At 33.1% G+C, this 25431-nt stretch overlaps 1 protein-coding gene across 2 annotated transcripts; it reads right to left on the bottom strand.

The window, feature by feature from the left end:
• Window positions 1-7497: 7497 nt before the first annotated feature.
• Window positions 7498-25139, bottom strand: LOC126976259 (piggyBac transposable element-derived protein 4-like). 2 transcript variants are annotated; one of them, XM_050824510.1, is made up of 7 exons: window positions 25053-25139; window positions 14225-14290; window positions 13593-13637; window positions 13389-13520; window positions 13160-13251; window positions 13026-13079; window positions 7498-12615 (listed from the first exon to the last, which is right to left on the bottom strand). In XM_050824510.1, coding segments are annotated over exons 1-7 (2319 nt in total). In that variant the 5' UTR covers window positions 25055-25139; the 3' UTR covers window positions 7498-10687. The 2 variants fall into 2 exon arrangements, with proteins under 2 accessions (XP_050680467.1, XP_050680468.1); XM_050824511.1 differs by lacking the exon at window positions 13593-13637.
• Between the last annotated feature and the right edge of the window lie 292 nt (window positions 25140-25431).

Below are 25431 nucleotides of genomic sequence, written 5' to 3'. Positions count from 1 at the left end.
ATATAAAAAACAAACTTTCATCTCTAGTAGGCTCTCTACACAAAATAGTTCGGTGTATTCCAAAACAAGCTCGACTATTGATATATAATGCCCTAGTTAAGCCACACTTACTCTACCTCATTGAAATATGGGGTAATGCAGGTAAGACTAATATAAAACCAATCCAAACGCTACAAAACCGAATAATAAAAATTTTACATAATTATGACTACTTAACTCCTACAGAAACTATTTACAAAGAAACGATACTATTGAAAATTACTCAACTTTACAACTACTACACATGCATACTTATATATAAGATAACTCATAGACTCATTCACTCAAATACAACATTCACAACAAAACACAATACCAACAAATATGTATTACGTCGCGCCAGACACCTTGTATTACCTAGTATTAGAACCAACTATGGTAAAAATAATATAACATTTGCAGGAGCACAGCTATACAATAAGCTACCGAAAACTGTTAGAGAAGCGACTTCGCTCAACATCTTCAAAAAAAGGCTGCTATATCATTTACAAAGCAATGAATAAAAACATCTTATCATAATAACAATAAACTATATCTTGTAACTTGGACCACCGCCTTAAAAAACCGGAAAGCAGCAATGAGCAAATTCGCCTCTCACTCACTGATTTTATGACGTGTGACGACAGTCTTAATGAGAATTAAAGTTCTTTAAACCGAAAAGTCGGAACTATTAAATAGGTAGGTAGGCAGGTACTGTATACGAGCTTGAACAAAAGCATGATGCGAGCTAGACTTGCACACGTTGTCGTAGGAGGTATTATATAGGTATTTAATATTTTGACTCCGTGGCCACGCGTAGGTATATTTATTTATTTATTTGTATTTGTATAAACATGTGTTACAATAGCTGGTACAATATCTCATAAGTTTTGTATCGACATGTATACTTGTGAGCGCGCAGTCCCTTTGATAAAAGCCACCTCTGAATTAGACGCTATAGTTGTCAACAAGCAACTTTCGACTTTAAATTCAAAAAATAAAGTCGAGATTGTTTACAACGCAATTTTTATGTTTTTCTTTTTGTTTATCCAAGACTCGAGTATTTTCGAGAATATTTGAGATCGAGTCTAGGACTAAGTTTAAAGGCGGCGCGTCGCGCCTCGTCAGTCAGTTGTGATAGCAAATAGCCAGGTATTCCCAGTTTCCTGGATTTTCCCCCACAAACCATATGTATTAGTTTTTTTTAAGCATAATAAAGTTTTATCCCTCAACACGTAGATAGGGTTGTAGAAATAAGTTTTCTGATACCTACATATATAAGGCTTAATTGTAAATTGCTTTAATAAGTAGATTTATGTAATTTTGTATATATATTTTTACTATCAAATACAGAAATTTGGAATTTGATTTTTTTTCGTCAGTCAGTTGACGATTAGCGTTCGGAGCGATAAGTTCCTACCTACCTACTTACAAGCTCGCTAGCGAGAAACTGCTGTTCATTGTTCTACTGCCTGCTGTATTCTGTTGTCTCAGTTTTATACATTTCTTCATTGTACTAAACGCAGTAAAAATTTAGACCCCAGCATCCTGACGTATAACATTATAAATAAAGAAGAATGGAACGTCGGCTTAAAGGTGTTAAACGTGTTGCAACATCTTCTAATGACGCTGAATGTTCAAAAGCGGTACGCGCGGAGAATAAAGCAATCACCGATCCATACGATGATGCCACGACGTCAAGCTCAACGGTTTCAAAAACGAAAAAAAGGAAGTATCATGAATCATATATCAATTTCGGATTTGTTGATTCCAACGGCTCACCTCTCTGCATGCTATGTAGTAAACTGCTTCCTAATAGTTCCATGGCACCTGCCAAATTGCCTGTCTAAAGACAAGAAAAAAGTTTTTTTTTGTTTGTAAAAAAGATCAGTTATTGGAAAGTCAAAAAAATATGATGCATGTAATACAAACTATCAACGAAAAGGCCACGAAGGCATCATCTTTAGTTAGCTATCGTATTGCACAAGCAGGTGAGGCGCACACTATCGCTGAGAATTTAATAAAGCCATGTGTATTAGACAACAAAATGTATGCTCGATAAAAATCTGCAAAGCATCTTTCTACTGTGCCGCTATCAAACACGATTCGCCTTGCAAATGGACGAGTCGACTGATGTCGCTGGTTTGGCTATTTTGCTGGTTATCGCGAGATATCCATATGAAAGTTCTTTTGAAGAAGACATGCGTATGTGTTCACAGCTGCCCACAAACACTACCGGGGAAGAAATTTTTAATAAAATAAATATATTTTTTGAAGAAATTAATCTCAGTTGGAACAATTGCATTAACATTTGTACAGATGGGGCCAAGGCGATGACAGGTAAAACAGCAGGAGTAGTGTCACGAATAAAAAATAAAGCGCCTAAATGTAGTTCTAGCCATTGTATTCTGCATAGACAAGTACTTGCGATGAAGCAAATGCCGTCAAATCTAAAATTAGTTATGGATGAAGCGGTAAAAATAATTAATTTTATCAAATCACGACCACTACAATCCCGATTGTTCTCATTATTGTGTGAAGATTATGGCAGCAAACATAAAACACTGCTGCTCCATACAGAAGTGCGATGGCTGTCAGGGGGAAAACTTTAACAAGGCTATTTGAACTTAGAGCCGAGTTGCAAATGTTTCTTTCAGCAGATACTTCTTTTAATTTGAAGGACCGCTTGTATGATAAAACTTGGTTACTCCGATTGTCTTTTATTTCGGATATCTTTCAAAAACTGGACGAGTTGAATTTATTATTGCAAGGTAAACAGACAACAGAGTTTCACGCCTGTAACAAAATAACTGCCTTCAAAAGAAAATTAGATTTTTGGATTATTTTCGTTGGTAAGATTGCGCCTATTTCTGCCGTGAAGCAGTAATGTGTAAGCATTACTGTGTTTCGGTCTGAAGGGCGCCGGAGCTAGTGAAATTACTGGGCAAATGAGACTTAACATCTTATGTCTCAAGGTGACGAGCGCAATTGTAGTGCCGCTCAGAATTTTTGAGTTTTTTCAAGAATTACCATCAGCTGAACGTCCTGCTCGTCTCGTCCCTTATTATCATAAAAAAAAAAAATCTTTAAGTCACTCAGTGAGTTTGTTAGCGATAACGACTCGGAAATGTTTCAAGATGATGTGTTTGAAGAATTGGTCCAATATCTCAGTTCGATGTGCGCATCTTTTGAAAAGTATTTTCCCGAATAACAGAATACAAAAATGAAACTGAATTCATGGAGTCATAATCATTTTTAACCCAACTTGCAAAAGCCCGAAAGTATGTCAAACGAGATATATGAATCTCTTTTAGAAATGTCATCAGACACAAGTATGGAGTCACTGTTCAAAACGACACCTCTCAACGATTTTTGGTGCAGAGTCCGTGATAAATAGCCAATGCTTGGCAAAATGGCTCTGAATATTCTTCTCCCGTTCCCAACAACATATTTGTGCGAAACAGGATTCTCAACCTATGCAGCCACGAAAACGAAATATCGCAAACAGACTGGACGCCGAACCTGATATCAGACTTCAAATGTCTTCTATCAAACCTGATATCAACCAATCGATCAGTTTCATACCTCCCATTAGTTAAATTTTTTCTTTTTTAATATCTTCTATTATTGTACTTGCCATGTGGTAAAGTAAGTAATAATTAGCAACTGTTACATTGTACTTTTATTATGCTTATTAATAAAGAATACACTTTTAAAAACTTATCTTACCATCGAGTATTTTGCTCCTCAAAAGGGTTCCGTCACCAAAAAAGTTTGAGAACCACTGGCCTATAGGATATTATTATTATCCTATGATTATGATATTTCAGGCGTCTCTAGACAGCACTGTTTTTTTATATTAACATGTCATCACTTAAACCTACAGGATGATTGTAATAATAATAGAATGATGAAATTATAGTGTATTCACTAATTAACCCCCTTATTCATAATAGTCTGCTAACTTAAGGCATTGTTAATTCTCACATTGTCTTCTTCTATTGACCTAAGTCAGAATGAGAAAAAACACTACTAAGCGGCTGTTTAAAGTTAGCGGACCATTATGAATAAGGGGTAAGTAATTAAGGAATCCATCGGCGAAAAGGTTGCATAAATATTATTTTAATTTTACATAATATTAGCAACATAATTATATAAGGTAGGTATGTAAAAAATAATAATACATTTGGGAATGTAAATATGAAATAACATTAATAAGTATCATTTATTTATATACTAGTTACACAATATAAAAAGACAAATGTAAATGGAATAAAAAACAGTGGTTTTATTTCATTAGGTACCTATTTCGCAAAACAGTTCATTTTTAAATTACTTCAAAACAGGAGGTTATTAGAAAATTGTTAGGAATTGTGTATTCTATCCCAACATAGTACTTTTTCTTTTTGGCCGGCATTTTCATTTTTTGGTCCAAAAATGTATGAAACGTGAATGATGTTCTTTGGTATATTTTTATTTTATGTGGAATTTCTATTTTTAACTTAAATGTATGAATGTATATAACGAGACCATCGATTTTATAACGTTAGTGTGTAATATTGTTGGAATTTTATAATTTTCAAATACACATAACACACAACGTGCAGGGCATTTCGACACTGTCTTAGAGGAAATATCTCACAAATGGGAAGATACGTGGTTGCTGCTAAGAGCGCTTTAGCACTACGTCCGATCCGTATCTACCCGTGAAAATACGTCTATAAATATACTATCTGCAGATAGAGATAAATGACTACCTTCTACTGTCAGTAATAAGCTGTCAATAATCTGAAGCTGTCCCAATATACCCGATAAGTCATTCTTATCGCCTTATGACCGTCCCAATATAGGTATGTACTATCTACAGATAGAGATACATTACTACCTTCTACTGTCAGTAATTAGCTGTCAATAATCTGAAGCTGTACCACTATACCCGATAAGTCATTCTTATCGCCTTATATTGGGACGCGTGAATTGCAATTTCCATAGAATTTTCTATCGCTGGTAAGCTATACGTCGTCCCATTGACAGGCAGCGTGTACGGATAATATTAGTTTCCGTCGATAAGTTTATTGGGACAGAAAAGTCAACGATAGTTACGATTTTTATCTCAAGTAAGAGATAGACTGAATATTGGGAACGGCCGTAACTAAACGGTAACTATTTCTATCTGTTGACGGAAAGAAATCGGATAATGGAAGCCGGATCTATTGCGTAAACTACCATAGAATAAGTTCTACGACTATTTCGTACCGTGTTTTCACGAATACGGATCGGGGGGCCTACTCCTAAAATCGATATTCGATAAATAGTCGCATTAGTCGTGTCGAATCCTACTCATAATTACATCATAAGCAATGTCGAAAGGATGATTGAACGAACGAAACATTATTTGATATTATCGGTCCTAACCCTACGCTTAGTTGAAAATGTCAGAGACGAATATTCGAATTTCACAAATAATCAAACGTCACTTTTACAATAATCTCAACGACACCTATAGGCTGTCGGTGCTATTATCGTTTCAAATTGTATAGATATATTTGCCATGAAATATACATACTTAATAAATATTATTGAAATAATTATATGTGATTTACTATTCTATTTTGTTGATCGTTTATGCGTAGAAATAATGCAAATGGCCGCCTGAGAAATTGGAAGTCGACGAGAAGGGTTGAGTTACTTTTCTTTTATATTTTATTATCCGCAAGTTTTGTATTATTTATTCAATTTTAAATGGTCATATTATATTCATTACATATTTTTTTAACATTTACATTATGTGTAAATGATCCCAAATTGGTGTTGCAGAGTCTGGAATGGTCCTTAGCGCCTTAACTATGTTTTGACTTTTGACACTTAATAGCGACATAGCACAGATAAAGATTGATTTGAACATATGTCATTCACACTAACATCGTAAAGAACTGAAAATATTAGTCTATGGTAACGATAAACGATAAGGAATTCGAACATTTGTTAGAGTTGGATAGTTGCGATATATTCGGAGTATTATCGTATCGTTCAGAATGTATCGTTGTCGATTTTGCGAGTAGACCTCCGGATTCGGAGCGAACGTAGTGCGAAAGCGCTCTATCTGTCGGCTAAGGTAGTGTCTATCTGGCTGGCTGGCTAACTCGAACAGTAGTTGAACCCTGTCCAATACTTTCCCTAATATTCTACAGTTGGTAGTCAGTCGTCAATACTATTTGTCGATGTTGCAATAATGAGACACAAATGCAATAATGAGACACAAATAATACCTACCTTGATGTGGTATTCTTTGGATAACTCCAGGAAATATAACGAAAGAAATAGAAATATATTTTTTTGGACTTTTTGGAGTGACAATAACATAAACTATTATACAACATAAAATATTGCAGCAACTATGGTAATCATGGTATGATATTATTATGTATATTAGTATTTAAGTTATATTTTGTTAATGTGGTCAAAAAAGTGTAATAAATAAAATTAACTTTATTAAGCTACATCAGTTCGTAAGGGGGCTATGACATGGGGAGAAGAACTCCTAAGAAACTCCCAGCCGATCTTTCAAATCATATAACAACTTAGCCTATTTAATATAATAAAGAGGTAGCATTTGTGTTTTTGTATATTTGTTTCTAATGTTTTCATACAAAAACTACTGCACCGCTTTCAAAAATTCTTTCACCATTAGAAAGCTGCATCTTCACAGAGTTACATAGGCTATATTACATTTTCAAAAAAACATCCCTAATAAAAAGGCAATAATTTAAATGTGTGAGAAAAATAGTACTAAAAAATCTGACATCGCGTGCGCTGAGGAAACTATTGATTATCATCAATTGTTCCATCGAACAAAAAAATTTTACCTATACAGTATTATAGAAAGTATCAATATCTACAAAAGTCCGCGGTACCATGTGTCCAACTACTGCAGTTATGCCACATAACTATTTTTTTAGATTTTAAAAGTTATAAAAATGCCTACAATTATTAAACTATATTATTATTACCTCTGTATTAATCCTTATCCCATTAAATGATATTTTATTAAAGACCGTTTCAATACCTGTAAAATACTTTTTAAATTATTAAAATTTGACATTCCCTTCAATAGACATAACGAATCTATACTAATATTATAAAGCTGCAGTGTTTGTTTGTTTGAACAACAAAGTTCAACAATAGTTCAGTGTTGGGTAGTCCATTTATCGAGGAAGGCTATAGGCTATGTTTTTTTTTCAAAATTAGGGATCCGTACTAAAATTGCTATTTTGTAACACAAGGTGTAAAATGGAAAACCTATTTTTGCGTGCGCTGCAAAAACTATTGACAATAGAACAAAGTGATGTACACTATATATATAGGCAATATTTTATTACTTATAAAACTATCGCGTGAATTATACTTTATATGGCAAAACAACGTTTGCCGGGTCAGCTAGTGTCATCTTAAAAATGTCCATCTAAAGAAAATAATAACTAAGTGAAATAAAACTTTTTATTTTATTTATTTAATAGGAAGCCCACGTTGTATACAATGTTTTAGCTTATGGTATATTTATACATTAATTACTTATATTATTTAACATCGTATACCCCATTTACAGGATAACTCGACATGCAATTAATTACTTAATTAAATTACAAGTAGTTACCTAAAAATATTATTAACTTATGACAATTTGCTCGTTTACTTACTAATCTAAATTACTTTATAAATTAGTTACCTACACAAAAATATAAAAAACTTATAACTCTAAACAAAAAAAACTAAATTTTATATAAACTAAATTTAAAATTCACCAACTATTATTAAATACGAAAAAACGAATGATATTATTTAATTAAATGATTTTTAATTTTGCGCTTGAAAATCGATGCAGAATTCCAAAATATGTCTAATTCTGCTATTTTTTTTTTCTTTTATTTCAGGCCAATTACGTCCCATAGTTAACATTAATTATTTATTATAATTAAAATATTATATTTTAAATATATTGTTATAGGACATTACAATTCTGTTAATAGGAGCGGTCCTACCTAGGTTACTCTTTGTAATTATTGGCATAAAAGTAATTTTATTTTTAATATGTGACCGTGTATTTTTTCTTGGAACTGCTAACCTTATTCTGTTTAATAAGTTCGGGCTATCAATAGCTCCATTTACAATTTTATGCAAAAAACAGAGATCTATTGAGTTTCTACGATTGCATAGTGATATGGTTTTATAAAGTTTTAAGAGATCGTTGCACTTGATAGTTAGGATTCCGTACAACAGAGCAATATTCAAATTCTAATCATTGAATTAAACAGCGTTAATTTTGTGGATAATCTTTTAAATTCTTTTGTACTTCTTATTATGAAACCTAAACGTTTAAAGCATTACTCACTTTTCATAACTTTTATGTTAACAAAAATAAATCTATATTTCACTTAGTATACTTTCCACTACCACGGGATCGGTATCTACGCGAGTAAAACCGCGGAGCATTTCTAGTTTAATACAATTTTAGGTGGCCTGCGCAAAACCAGACAAGAACCATGCATCATTATACTCTATATAATCTTCTATACTATAGTAAATTTATTTGTCAAAGAAGCTTTAATATATTTCTTGAAATTGTGCTCAGTGAGTCCTAGTATGCTGTCTGGTTTTTTTTTGTAAAATTAAATACCAGGACCTATGAAGGACCCCTTTACTCTAGCTAACTTATGAAATGACACAGCTGTTTATTCTTTCTTCTTGAATTTGGTAATACATATTTCTTTCTTACATTATATTAATATGTATGTATTGTGAGGGAAGGATTAGGATGTTTATCAACATGAATGTTTCCTGGAGGTCTACTCGCAAAATCGACAACGATATATTCGGAACGATACGATAATACCCCGAATATATCGCACCTACCCTACTCTAACAAATGTTCGTATTCCATATCGTTTATCGTAACAACATCGTAAACATAGACTAATATTTTAATTTTTTTACGATGTTAGAGTGAATTAAATATGCGCAAACCTTGAGAAACTAAATATAATATGTCGCTGTTTAAGTGTCAAAAGTCAAAATATAGTTTAGGCACTAAGGACCATGTCAGGCTCTGCACCACCAATTTGCATCATTTACACAAAATGTAAATATTCAAAAATTATGTAACGAATATAATATGACCATTTAAAATTGGATATATAATACAAAACTTGCGAATAATAAATTGTAGAAAAAAGGAACTCAACCCCTCTCGTCGACTTCCTATTTCTCAGGCGACCATTTGCATTACTTTCTACGTATAAACGATCAGTAAAATGACATATTACTTGGTAGTAAAAAAAATCCTGTTTAATAGTAAATCACATGTAACTATTTTAATAATATTGATTAAGTATGTATATTGTATGGCAAATATATCTATTCAACTTAAAACGATAATAGCAACGACAGCCTAGAAGGTGTCGTTGAGATTATCGTAAAAGTGACGTTTGATTATTTGTCAAATTCGAATATTCGTCTCTGACATTTTCAACTAAGAGTAGGTTAGGACCGATAATATCGAAAAACGTTTAGTTCGTTCAGTCATCGTTTCGACATTGAATACGATGTAACTAAGAGTAGGATTCGACACGACTAATGCCACGTTATATCGAATATCGATTTTAGGAGTAGGCACCCTGAAGCGAGTATATTGGTCGAATATTACAAATTGCTCTAATAGCCCTCCTTTGGATCATAAATACACTATGAACATCCACAGCATTTCCCCACAATAACGAACCGTATGCCATAATGCTATGTAAGTACACAAAATAGACCAAACGATCTGTATTCACATCAGTCAACTGTCATCTTTTTAACGGCAAAAGCTGCAGAGCTTACATTTGCTAAGCTACTGATAATATGTGGGTTCACTGTAATTTATTATCTATGGAAATGCCAAGAAAAATAGCCGAATATACATATTCCAGGGTTTTAGAATCTAGCATTACCTTAATCTTTGTTTGTACATTTGAGAGTTGAAATCGAGTACAATTGCTGTTTTTACTATTTAACAATAGGTTATTATTTGAGAACCAATTTAATACTTTTAACATAGCATCATTAACCATTTTGCTATCCACCGTATTGTCTTTTCGTTTTATTGTGAATAAGTGACATGTCATCAGCAAATAAAACTATATCCGAGAGTTTCTCTACAATAAATGGAAGATCGTTAATATTGACCAAAAAAAAAAAACGGGCCAGGGAGCCTTTAGATTGCCGCAAATGTCTACAAACTGTTTACGGCTCTTTAAGTAAGAAGTGTTTAATTTTAAATAATTGGCGCGGAGACCATATAACTTAAGCTTAAATAGAAGGGTACTAAAATCTATGCAATCAAAGGCCTCAAAAGGTCACATATTGTATCACGGAGTCCATGGTTGAATTTTGCCCTGGTAAAACCAAATTGCTCGGGGTGTAGTAGATTATTTACCATAAAGTGTGAAAGCAAAAATTCCACTTCCACGTATATTTGAATGTATATATTATGCATACAGCTTTTTTTAATAGTCTCTTTTTAACCAAAGGTCTGAATGTATGTAATATTGTTGTAATTTGTGTGACTTTAAAGTGGAACATCGTAGATCTTAATAATTTTGCTTATTTATAAAACGGTGAGGTAGCTGCAGTTTTAAGGCTTGTGGTACAACTTGAAACAGTCCTCAATGCACAAGTTCACATCACACTCCTCACATTTCCAAATTGTCCTAGACTTCTTTGGACACATACAGCACACGGTGTATTTCGACCCTGTCCGAATTGGGAAGTGATTGCTGTCAACCGTCGGTCTAGACTGTGTCCTATGTCGTAAATTACTTCGCACCTTCGATGTAACCTGTGCAGACCTTGCCCGAACACTAAAAAGTCGATATTCAGTAGTCAAGTCTATATGTCTGTGTCGTAACAGCAATTCTTCTGCCAATACAGTTCTGAATTTGCGATGCGAAATGTTTTGGTGAACTCCAGAAAATATCACAAAGCAGTTAAAAAGTGCAGAATTGTACAATCGACGGAAGAGTTTTTTGAACCAGATCTTATTCCTGAGACGTTCGATAGGCTGCGCAAACAGGAATTGATCCTTTCTGTCAATTCCTCCCATGGTCTTGTTATAATCCAGTACAATACTTGGTTTATAGGTCAGTCGATTATATTTGTCAGAAGTCCCAATTTGAAGATTATGGAATGTCGAGATCATACTAACGAGGTTAGCATCTCGCCATACCAAAACCGATAAGTCAGAACAGTACGAAGCGACTGCTTCACCATGTCGAAGATCAGTCTTTGTAAGGGTTTTAATTGTTTCAGGTACAAATTCTCGGTTAAGTCGTAATGTCCCGTAACAATCAGTCTTTTGTTTCTTCAGAAATCGGAGCAGTAATGGACTATTATAAAAATTATCCATCACTAATGTGTACCCACGGTTAAGCAGCGGCTCAATCAAGGTGTACACAATTTTTGCAGTAGCGTTGGTTGGACGGTCAATCGGTTGTATGTCAGTTGTGTCGGTTAAAACAATAGATGTGTCACCGTCAAGCCAGTCGTTAGTCTCATAGTCACCAGATCTGTAAATTGTCAGTTCCTCATCCGGTTGTCCAATTTGAATGTTCTTGTCAACAGTAGTACTTGTGAGTTTTTCTTTTCCAGTGTATACAAAGAACTTCCAGAGATAGCCACTGGAAGATTCACACAACTCGTACGTTTTGATCCCCACTTTCGCAGCCTTTGATGTAATTTTTTGAGCGAAGCTCAGTCGGCCATGCCATTTGAGAAGGGATTCATCAATGGCTATCTCTTGTGAAGGCACATACAAACCGGAAAACTTTTTGTTGAAGTAGTCAACAACGGGCCGTATTTTACATATTTTAGTCGTGTCCTGTAAAGTCTGATTATCAACAAAATGAAGCATTGATTTTAGCAAAAAATATCTATTGAATGACATAATTTTGCCAAAGAATGGCATAGTGCCGAACCCATTAAATTTAAAAAAGGCCTCTTCCTCTGGCAAGGGATATAGACCTTGCAAGATAATTATTGCTAAAAAGATTATCATTTCGTCTCTGTTTGTAGGTGTCCATCGTTGAAGTCGTGAGAAACTTGATAGCTTATTCTGCTCTTGCAGCATAGCTATCTTCTGCACAGCGTATCTGTTAGTCTCTATGCACAAAAGATCTAAGAAATCATCGTCAAACATCTTGTAAAAAATGTCAATAGGTCGAGTCTGGTTAGTAATCTGAAAAGTTGGTCCGTGTGTCTCAGTAAATACTTCACGTTGTCCTTTAAAACTATTTCTGTCTTTATTCCAGTTAAAGGAATAACAGTCCTCTGGTACAATATCGCGTAGTGCCCGGTCACTGGCTTCATCTTCAGTCCGTAAAACTTCCGCTTGGAAAGCGCTCAAGTCACTAACACATCCGGGTTCAGTCAAAGCGTTACGTCCATTAGTCATGAAAGTAGGGTCTTGAAGTAAGCAGTCTGAACTAAGGTCGTCATTTTCATCACTAAAGTTACTCAGTCGTAAACATTCTTCCACTTCAGGATCGAAATTATAGTCATTGGTACCTAAAACAAACAACTCAAATTAGCCCAAATCATTGCAAATGTAGTAACTTAACAATTTATGATATATTTATTTACTGATACACAAATAAAATTTTGTTTTCAAATTTTATTTGTGTATTAATCCTAGAAATGAGGGTTATCACTTTAAAAAACATGACAAAATATTTACTGATTTCCCGTGAAGACACTGATGGCCCAGAAGTTGTAGGTTTACCGATCACAACTTTGGCACCAATAAATGTTTTCAAATTAAAAAAAACTGCAATATTTAACCCTGTTCACAGGCTACTTAGGGAACTGTATGGCAGAGGCTTCTAACGTACATTTGTCTCCTATCTAATCATTTGCTGCAGAAATCATTGCATGAATAAACTAAGTCCTGATAATTTTGTTTTATTTAAAAATCTTACCGACTGGAGATGTCACACTAGACGTTGGCGGCTCAGGTTCTGCAGAATGGAGATCTGAAACATTCCACATAGATGTAGCATACAAATAAAATTAATTATTTACTTTATATGACAACGAAACTTATTTTCATTACCGCTAGATCGCGTCACACCAGACGTTGATGGTTGTGGTTCTCGAGGACACACATCTATCATTAAACAAGGATCTCGGTCAGGAGATGCTTTTCTGTGAAATAAAAATCATACTTAAACAAATGACATCCTCATTGGATTGCAAAAAATGTATTAGAACTTTGCTTGTAGTCCAATAAAGTATACAGAGTGTGAATGGTATTGTGTAAAAATGTTAAAAACAATATTTACTTTGAGCGTCGTTTACGCGGAGGCGCATCCGGTAGGAGCATACGCTCCAATTGAGCCTTCCGCTTACGATCCATAATCTCTTGTCGAGAATCAGCCGGAAACGCGCCAATTGGGCGCTCCTCTTTATAGTCTCTAAAATATCATTACAATATTAAAATTTAAATAAAATTATTATAAGTATGAAATTGCAAAAAAGAAACATACAATTGCCTTCTCTTACAGCCTCGCCCTCTTCCATGTCCTCGCCTCCTAAAAATGATTAAATATACCTTCACCATAAGCTCCGCCTTTGAAAGTTGTAAAATAAACACAATTAATTATAATAATTTATATTAAGCAATTAAAGTAATTTAATTTTTGCCAGTTTGTGTAATTAATATACCACACTACCTCAAAAAGGGCTTTGCCACTTTGAGTGTGGTTTCCACTCACGTGATGTGGCAAGCTTAATGTTTGTGAAATATTTAGTGTTTCATTCATTCCAATCAGTTCACAAAAAAAAAGTTTAAACTAATTGAAAAATAAAAATAATATAGTATTGAATACTCTGGGTATTCAAAACTACAAAGTTGAAAAAAAAGTTTTCGAAACTATTAGTTTATTAAATTAATTATTCCATACCGAAATGCCACTCTCATATATTTATATCGTGTAACGGTTCTAAATCTGACGCTCTCGTGCAACGCTAAAATCTGATGCCTAGCTCGGTTAGAGTGGCCGCTCCACCAGTGCGGCGGCCCGAGCATCGATATAAAAGCTTCGCTTCAATAATATACCGAAATCAAAGATGTATATTCCATATTTTCTGACAAATACTTATTATATTGAATACTTACGGTTGAAACTGTGACGCTTCACCACTTGTGCTTTGGCCACCATGCTTATATTTTTGACTTTCAGACCTAAAATTTTTATTCAGAAGTTAAATTCTAATTAATATCATGAATGAGCTTATAACAATAGCAATCTTGTATCCAAACTTGTTAAAATTCAAGCATGTTGAATAGTATTTGTTCAGTTTTCTTATTTATCAAATAAATCTGTATTGAAAAATAAATAAAAAATTATGAAGCAATTAATGGAAAGGGTGCACACCAAATAAAATAACCATAATTGACAAAATAAATAAATAACAAGAATGTGGTGGTGATCACTCAACAAGAATGTGGTGGTGACCCGTAAGCTCGATTGCGAAGGAAAAACTTTCCATAAAAAAAATATCATGTACCAAAGAAGTATAGTTTACATAAACCCTTATTTCAACTTTTTTCAAACCATAGAAACTTACTAACGTATAGACAAACAATTCGCCAAAATAATAAAAAAAAAATTAACATAATGACGAGAGCACTTATCCAAAACTATGCAACATGTAGCAGATTATAATATAGATCGTTTCTAGTAAAATAAAATTAAAAAATGAAGAGTGTTATAATGTCATACAGTCTTCCCATTTTAAGTAGTCAGTAATCCAATATTATTCATAAGGAAAAAAAAACTTTTAGTATTCAGACGCCTAGGCGACTTTTAGAGTAATTGGGACTGCACTTTATGAGCTGTCAGAAAGTCCGTCATTATTGAACAGTTGAATAATATTAATTTATGTATAAACTACATAAATTAATATTATTACTCTAAATCTATGGCTCAAACTTCAAAACTGCAAAGTTAAAATGGCAGTTGTAAACGTTTAGGGCCGTTCAAGCCATCTGCGGAATGCAAAAGGAAAACGTGAAATACCTGGTTGTATAAAAGAAAGATTGTAGAATATTATTAACATTGTATTTATGATATTATGTTGGCCCTATTACAAGCTTGAAAATTGATAGTTAAAGTCCAGCAACGCTCCTGTGATTTCTCTGGTGCCCGTCAATGATATTATAGTATTGAAAGAGGTAGATATGTCACTAGCGCGCCGAAAATCAATCGCCTAAATTGAGTCAATTGGTTCCTTTGGTCGTAGTCGCTCTCTCGATACGAGAACGGTACACACGCGTTTGATGTTGACAGAATTGCTTACAATTTGATATATCAAATATACCTATAGTGACAACATTAAAATGACGTCTTGTGTTATGGGAAGATGCACTGATGATGAATGAATAAGCCTTTATTGCAAACAATGTAAGATTCATACAATATATATAGTCTAATCTAATCCAAATAATATTGTAAACTAAGTAATATTCTAATCTAAGTAATATTCCAAGCTAAGTAATAATAATCTAAGTAATATTCTTATCTAAGTAATAATCTAATATAAGTGATATTCTTAATCTTCTACATCGTTCTCTTGTCTTCCGACAAGGCCGACGAATAGGCCTCCTCCAGAAATTTCCATTGTGATCAGAGCAGATCGTCTCCACGTTGGTCCAGCCACTTTTAAAATCATCTTCCCATCTAATGGGTTGTCTTCCTTGATTTCTTTTCCCCTGTCTTGGATACCAGTCTATAATATTTTTGTCCATTTATCAATATTGCTTCTCAAGGTGTGTCTTGCCCATCGCCATTTTAATCTTGTTATAGTGTTGTCTATCCTTTCTAATTTCGTTTTCTTCTTGATTTGTGTTAGTCGTACCTTGTCTTTCCTTTTGATCTTTAACATGCTTCTTTCAATGCTTTGTTGACACACTTTCAATTTTTGTATATTTTTCTTTGTTAAGGACCATGTTTGGCACCCATATGTCATGCAAGGTGTAATGCACATATTGAAAACTTTGCTCTTAAGTTTTTGCGAGATCTCATTAGTTTTCATTATATTTTTTAAAGACCAGTATCTTCTCCAAGAACTTGCCACTCTTTGCTCTATTTCCTTGTCCATGAGGTTTGTGGGGGATATGATTTGGCCCAAATACGTATATTCTTCAACATATTCGATAGTGTTTTGGTCCACTGTTATAAGTTCATGTGATCTGTTAGTCAATATCTTGGTTTTTTCAGTGTTAATATCCAAACCCACTATTTTGCTTTCTTGGGTCAAATCCTGTAGCATTATTTGGAGCGTTCTAGGATCTTGGGCAATAATATTTAAGTCGTCCGCAAATCTTAAATGATGTAGGCGTTGACCATCTATGTTTATTCCCTGATCCTCCCATTCTACTTTTCGAAAGATTTGTTCCAAAACAGCCGAAAATACTTTGGGTGATAGCGGATCTCCTTGTATCACACCTTTGTTGATCATAAATTCTCGTCCTAATCTTTCCAATTTAATTTTTGCTCTATTGTTTTTATAAATTTCTTTTATTAAATTTATATATTTGCCGTTAATTCCTTGTATTTTTAGTGCATTCCAGAGAGAGTTGTGTTTTATAGAGTCGAATGCTTTACTGTAATCAACGAATCCTAAATAATATGGTTGGTTATATTTATTACATTTCTGTACAAGTTGTTTAATTACATGTATATGGTCTATCGTTGAAAATTTGTTTCTAAAACCAGCTTGTTCTCTTGGCTGCGACTCATCTAATGTTGTGGTTATTCTATTCAAAATAATTTTAGAAAATATTTTGTACAAGTTGGACATTAAGCTTATTGGTCTATAGTTTTCAATTAATTGTGTATCTCCTTTTTTATGAAGTAATGTAATTATATTTTCTGTCCACTGTTTTGGTATTTGTTCTGTCTTCATTATTTCATTATATAGATTTGTTATTAGTGTAATTGTTTTACGAAGAGTTCCTTTTATCACTTCATTACATATGTTATCCTCTCCAGGTGATTTGTCGTCTTTTTGAGATCTTATAGCTTTTTCGACTTCACTCTGTAGTATAGGTGGTACTTGTTCTTCAAACTGTGCCATTCTGTAATAGAAATCTGTTGTTTCTATTTCGTGATCTTCGTACAAGGAGCTGTACAAGTTAGTTGCGATTTCTAATATATGTTCTCTCGATGTTTCACACGTTTCTGTTTTTGTATTCAACAATCTAGGAATCCACTTTTTATTACGATCGAGAGATTTTTGTGCCCTTTTCACTCCACCCGTTTTTTCTATATGGTCTATTATAGTGTCAGTAGCCACTTTCCTTTTATATTTTCTAATGCTTTCGTTTATTATTTTACTTATGTCTTGAATTTCTTTTTTATGAGTTTTCCGATCAGCCAACAAATCTTTTCTATTATCCAATAGTGTCAACGCTTCGTTTCCAATGTTATTCCTTTTTTCTTTACGTGTAATTAACTTATCCTTGAATTCAATTAAATTCTTCTCTAGAATATCATATTTGTTTTGTATAGTTTCAACTTTATTGTTGTATATTTCTTTTTTAAGTTTCTTTTCAAAATCATCCAATAGGTTCTCTGAAATCAGTAGCGATATTCTTCCTCTGTTTGGTTTTTTAATATACCTGGATCTTGTTTCTTTAGATTTCAGTTCCTCTTAGAATTCTATGATCAGAGCTCAAATTAAAACTATTGACGACATCCATATTCTCGAATGTTCGCGGTCTGTTTGTAAGAATAAAATCAATTTCGTTATAAGTAATTGCATCAGGGGAGACCCATGTCCATTTTCTGTTTTTGTTTTTCTTAAAAAGTGTATTTGTAACAGTAAGATTGAATTCGAAAGCAAAATTGATTAATCTGTTACCATTATCATTCCTCTTGCCACAGCTATACGGGCCCATGATTCCTTTTTCTCGTTCGGTATATTCTCCAATTTGACAATTGAAATCCCCCATTATTATAAGATTGTCGTATTTGATTTTCTCCAATGTAGAGGTGAGTGTTTTATAAAACAAATTTTTATCTTCTTCTGTTGCTAGTTCGTGTGGCGCATATATTTGAAATATTGTCCATTCTTTTTTGTAGCCTGGCAATTCTACGACCAATATTGCTATTCTATCAGAAATACCTATAAATTGCTTAATTCTTTCTTTATTTCAATTTTCCCTAAAAAGCCAACTCCATTCTTTCCTTTAATGAGACCCTTATTAAAATAAATATATCTATTTTCTATTTCTTGTATGTATTCTTGGTCTCTTCTAGTTTCACAAATTCCGATTATATTCCAATTTATTTGTCCCAGTGCTTGTTCAAGTTCTATAAGTCGCTCTTCGGATTTTAGGGTTCTCACGTTGAATGTAGCAATATTGAATTTGAATTTACTTTTTATAATAGTGTTTTTTTAGTTCTGGAGGGTAGTTGTCGTTGTCCCCACGGTGACTAGCAGGGGTGGGGAACTTACTTACTTGATGATACGAAAGTACAAAAAAATCATAGAATTACATACCACAAGAAATCATGAATTATAACATTTTATTTGATTTCATTATTTATCTAAGAAAATAAATGTGTTGCCATGACAACGCCGATCGCCGCCAAGCTCATAGATTAACGTACAGAAATGACAAAATATTGATGATGTAGAATATTTTAGGAAAGTATGTAAAAAAGTATATTAATTATCTAGCTAATTTCAATACAGTTTTACTACTTTACAGCTTTTACTAAATGAACTCATGAATGAATCGTAATTTAGGCATAAATCACGCTGTACGGTAAAAAATCATATCTGATGAATTAACTGTATTTTCTCTATACAAATACGAAGCAATTAGCAAATTAGAGGTATCTCTTTTTCGTGATAATTGCATTTACTATCCTTCTTTGACGTGTAATTGTAATGTAGTGTGCTATTGCAATGTTAAATTATTCATGTGTGCGTTAGTGTATCATTTTTAAACACCGAATGTTGTCTACGTAACCTATCTATACTTTTAAATATCATTGGTACCCGTACGCTTGTTTGTCCTCCTATTCCATAAAAAAATTATAATAACAAGGAGAATCAATTTCTCAGTCTGTGGGGACTCACACTTCTTCGGGTATTGTAAACCAACCTCCACAAATACATTCTTCCCAGAAGAAACATATAAAGATCGACAGTGATGATCTGGGAAGAAATATGGGGTTGATTTTTCATAAAATAAGTAACGGGCATTCAGTAACCAATACTTGCATGCCAGGGGCAAATTATTATCAAATTATTAAACGAATTTTAAGTGATACTCACTGCTCTAATACTTCTATTATTGTAATGATTGGGAGAAGAGATAATTTAAATAAAAAAATCTACAAAAACTATACAGTGAATTAAATAGCTTAAAAATAGCTAATCTTATAATGTACACATTGCCATATATGCCTGATTTGCCACAGGAAAACAAAATACGATACAATTTAAACAATTTGTTAACCCTATTGTCTAATTCTCATTATTTGACATGTAATAATAATATATCTAATAAAATACAGATAATAGACATTAATAACATAATTAATTATAAAAAATGTAAGGTTTTGACATCTGATAGGTTACACCTATCTAATTTCTATAAAAGACGGATAGCAAAATCGCTATCATATTATTTATACTATAACACGCCAACTATTTGGCAAGCCCTGCTACTTTTGAGCAGTTTAGTTGTAAGTCGATAAGCACTGCTTCTATTGAGCAGTGGGATAACTTTGTGGACTCCGCTTCTATTGAGCAAAGTAATAATTTAATAACCACTGCTTCTATTGAGCAGAGTATTAATTTAATAACCACTGCTTCTATTGAGCAGTGTACTAATTTAAGCAAAGATTTAGAATATTTTCCAAAAAATTAAACAATAAGACAATAGGGGACTCCTCTAGCAGTGTAAAAACACAATGTAATATAACAAGTACTAGAATAAGTAATAATTGTAAAATTGCAAACCTGATGCACCAAAACATGCAAGGATTATTAGGTAAAGAACTTTAACTGGAGTTATTTATAAATCATAAAGATATACATATTTTATGTTTAACAGAGCACTGCCTCAGAAAATATGAGCTCATCTTTAACTTCAGTGGTCATCAGGTGGCAAGTGCGTTTAGCAGAGAAAAAGCTACACGTGGCGGCTCTCTTAGTCTTGTAATTAAATTATTTAAATTCAAAGAACAAGAAGATATTGTGGGCCTCTCTGTTGAACGTACAATTGAAATAGCCTGTGCAGAGCTCGAGCGCGCCATTGTTGTTAGTATATACAGACCCCCAGATGCAGTATATGAATTATTTGAAAGTGTATTGGAGTAGGTTTTATTAAAATTATCTGAGTCTAAGAAAAGTCTAAGAAAAATCCACAACCAGTATTAGATCTTTATTCAAATCATATGATTTAACCAATATTTTCTTAGAGCTTACTAGAGTAACTGGCACCTCCAAAAGCTGTATTGATAACATATTTACCAATTATAAACCCATTTCTCAGTCAATAATAAACAAACTGAGTTCAGACCACTTTGGTCAGTTAGCCTCTTTTAATATTGAGGTCAATAAATGTACTAAAATTAAAAAGTTTACGTTTGTTCCTGTGAATAATAGGCGAATGGAGAAATATAGAGGCAATGTGTCACTTAAACTCTCAAATTTGGATTTATTCAAATATAATATTAATCCAAATGAAATGTATGATATGTTATTTAAAATAATTAAAACAGAGTTTGCTTCTATATTTACTTCTAAGACAATCAGGTGGTCTCCTATCATTTAATGATTGGGCAACAGCTGGCATTCATAGGAGCAGACAAAGGCTATATCAACTGTATAGTGAGAATCATTGTATAATCATGATGCATCTTTTCTCGAGTATGTTAAAAAATACTCTAAATTATTTAAAAGTGTTTGTTCTATTGCAAAGTCTATGCGTATCAGACATATAATTAAAAATGCACCAAATAAAATAAAGATGACTTGGAATGTTATTAACTGGGAATCTGGAAGATTGAAAAACCGCAACATTGAATATAATCTATCAATAAACAATACAATAATTCAATCTCAGCAGGAAGTTGCTACTGCTTTTGAGAATTTTTTTTTTCTGAGATTCCAGTTTCTATTACAAACACTCTTGTCTCCTCCACCAGTGTTGCTGAGTCACTTCTTCTGGAAATTGTTATAGGATGTCAACAAAGTTTCAATTTTAGTTTTGTTAGCCCTGGAGAAATAATTAAAACTTTTAAATCTCTAGACATGAAAAAAACTGCTGATATATGGGGCATTTCTGTTAAAATAATAAGTTCAATAATTGATGTCATAGCACCATATCTTGCAATAGTATTTAATAATTGTATTAATCGTGGCGTGTTTCCTGACCTTCTGAAACATAGTAAAATTACACCAATATTTAAGTGGGGATGCTCTTCTGACCCGAACAACTATCGTCCTGTGTCGGTTTTGCCGACCCTTGGTAAAATTTTTGAAAAAAATAATTTTAAGCCAAATGCTCACTTACTTTAACTCTCATAAGTTACTTCATTTGGAACAATTTGGCTTTACTAGGGGACGTTCAACAACCGATGCAGGTGTTGAGCTGATCAAGAATATTTTTGATGCCTGGGAGGAATCGTTGAATGCACTTGGCATCTTCTGTGATTTATCTAAGGCTTTTGATTGTGTTCAACATTCAACGCTGGTCAGGAAGCTATACTACTATGGCATAAAAGGAAATGCGCTCGATCTTCTGACTTCATATCTAAACAATAGAATTCAGAGGGTCGACGTGAATGGCAGGAGATCTCCTCTCAGTATGGGGGTACCACAAGGGTCTATTCTTGGACCGTTCCTCTTCCTTATCTATATAAATGATCTTCCTAATCTTATAGAGAAAAAACATAAGGTAGTATTGTTTGCGGACGACACTTCACTGATTTTCAAAGTGAAAAGAAACCAAGCTATGTATGACGAAGTGAACGATATTTTATCTGACATCGTGTACTGGTTTAGCGCTAATAACCTATTGTTAAATAGCAAGAAAACTAAATTCATTAAATTTACCGTACCAAATGTCAAAAATGTAAATGCAAATGTTTTGTTAAACGGAGAGGTGATAGAGCCGGTGGAATCTGCTATATTTCTTGGCATAACTCTAGATTCCAAATTACAATGGGGCCCCCATATTGAAGGATTGGCGAACAGACTTAGTTCTGCAGCATACGCGGTTAAAAAGATTAGACAATTAACTGACATAGATACGGCGCGACTAGTATACTTTAGTTATTTCCATAGTATTATGGCCTATGGTATAGTGCTATGGGGCAACACTGCTGATATTAATACAATATTTGTGCTGCAGAAGAGGGCTATTCGCGCTATTTATGTAATGTATGTTCATAGGCACATAAGTGAATTTGCCAGAAACTGTCATAACCATAATGTTAAAACCAGGAACAGACAAACTGATGATGCCTACTACTCAGCTAAGTCGAGTTAGTAAGTCTTTTGTGGGGCGATGTATATGCTTTTACAACAAGATCCCAGAAAATGTTCAAAACAAAAGTATTACGTTATTCAAAAGAATTGTTAAAAAACGTTTGTGTGGTCAAGGTTACTATAACATAAATGACTTTCTTAATGATACCACAGATTGGGAATGGAGCGACCACCCTCAGGTTATTAAATAATAAGTTTAATTGTACAATGTTACTTTGTAAATGTTACTTTTATTGTAAACCATATTTTTGATGAAAAAAAAAGCCTGCTGAGTTTGTTGCGCCCATTCTTCTCAGGCCTGAGGCATTCACTTTGGAATGGGTGGTAGTTTTTTTGACTTTCAATAAGTGATTTCACATCTTATTTTGAATAAAAATATTTGAATTTGAATTCCCATATGTCGCCTAGGTTTAATTCATGCGTCAAAATGAAATTAATATTGTAATTATTTACTCAGTTTTGTCATAATCTCCCGATCAGAATCAATGATTTGAACACCTTTAAATTGCATTAAAATAAAATAAAACATTAGATAGATTTTCCTGTAAATGGCGGTGACGGAAATAAAGCCATCAATTTATTTAAGTGTTGTGGTTTAACAAATGATTATAATTTAGGTACTATTGACATTTATTGATTCAAATTGATGTTTTTGTATTAGAATTGATTTTGGCAAATTCACATACTCTGAAACCAGTCTCGTAAGTCTATTTTAGGTAATCGAAACAAAACTAAAAATCTAAATTTTAATCCATAAAAGCCCTTATCCCACATTATGTGGAGTCGACATCTCAATTGTGAGTCTCAAATAAACAATTATAATATCAAAATTTTATTTATGACAGTAAGGGATGAGATGAGCAGAACATTCACTTGATGGTAATTCATACGCTCTGCCCAATTCAATGCAGTGTCGCACAGGATTCTTGAAAAACCCAAAAATTCTGAGTGGCACTACAATAACTGCACTTGTAACCTTGAGACATAAGTCTCATTTGGCCAATAATTACACTTGCTACGGCGCCCTTCAGACCGAATTACAATAATGCAAAAACATTACTGCTTCACGGCAGAAAAAGGTGCCGTTGCGGTATCCATAATCAAGCCGGTTTCCGGAGCAAAGAAATGAATGATTGATGAATGTTTACATTTCGAATTATCTGCTGTTTTAATCTGATTGAAACTCTAAAAATTTACCATTGATGAGTTAGTGCCGGAATTTTATTTTTATTTTTAGTTGGATAAAAATAAAACATTTACCTATGGTCAAAAATCGATTCTCTTCTCTCTCAACTCCATCTCTTCAACTTTCGCAATATGAAATACCGCCCAGCCGCAAGAGCCATTACAGATTGATATTGTTTATTGTGTCGATCAGGTTTTTACTCTCACCTCAAACTTCATAAATGTAAATATTACCTTATTTTGTGGTGAACTACTTACAGTTTAACATATTTACTTACGAAAGGACTTACTTGCATACTTTAGGAATAGGATAAGACGTTTTAGTTTTATTTAGTTTGTGTGGTGTGGTGTTATATATCTATATGAGTGTGAACAGGATCAATAAAATCTCCAAATGTTGAAATACTTAGTTGTACTTACTACCTGTGTAAATGTGTAACCCATAACATGTTTTATCTTAGTAAACGCGTTTTAATTCATGCACATAAATCTTGATGCACATAAAAATGTTAATTATTTGATTAATAAATATATTATCATTAAATAAACAAAAAAACTTGGGGATTGATGAACATGAACAATTAACCCTTTTATAAATGTTTTCCTTTTATCTAAAAATAATTATTGTTGAAGCCGTCTAATCTGTCATAGACTATTTTTTAGATTTCAATTCACTGTTTTTCATACAATTTATGGCTGTATGGGCTTTAGACTCTTTGCCAGTCCTTATATTTTACGAAGAAACCAAAATCATTTCATGACAGTTTTTATCCTTCCGCCGCGATGTCAGTGCTCATGTAGTGTTTATTTACGTGATTTACCTGTTAGAGGTTAGAATTTTTTTCGTTATTTTCTTGAAAATGGTGCATTACCTTGTAATAAGAGTGGTATCATTATAATCGTGGACTAAAGCTCTATCAACTGCAATATTTTTTACCTCCGAATTCGTGCTACGGGATACAAAAACCCTTCTCCTATACTTTTAATTAAAATTTAATTTTACCGATGTTAGCGATTTACTGTCGTAACAGGTGTTGGATACCTGTGTAATTAAAAAAGGGCATAAAATCGCATTTATTTTCTCAAGATTGATTCCTTTAGAATTCTTTTTGATATCATTTCTAATATACCAGATACTACTACCGCTTCGGAAACAAATGGAAAAATTTGTATATTAATTACGAAAGTAGATATTGTGGATTAATTTCATATATAAAACAAATATAATATGTATATATACTTACATGATAATCACCGACGCACTAAACAGTAAACAAATAAAACAATATACGATTTTTTTTTTGGTTCTGTTCGTCCATCTGGACAGGCAAAACAATATATGAATTATGAAGTCTTTTTTTTTTTTTAGATTTAATGACCTGGTAACTAAGACCTTTAAGTCAAGTCTTTTTTTATTATCTAAATATGTATACTTTTCATTTCACAGTTCACTTATCACTTCACTTTATTTTATTTGTTAGAATTGTATTCTTAATATATTTATATAATGCTTTATAACTTCTTTTGTCTTAGTAACTGATACACTGAAGTCTAAACTTGATTAAATCAAAGAGAATTTAAACACCACGTCCTGACTTCAGACTAAACGACAAGATGTATGAT

The sequence above is a fragment of the Leptidea sinapis genome, chromosome 40 (genome assembly GCF_905404315.1).
Source record: "Leptidea sinapis chromosome 40, ilLepSina1.1, whole genome shotgun sequence".
NCBI classification, from domain to species: Eukaryota; Metazoa; Arthropoda; class Insecta; order Lepidoptera; family Pieridae; genus Leptidea; species Leptidea sinapis.
This window is presented reverse-complemented; position numbering and strand designations above follow the sequence as displayed.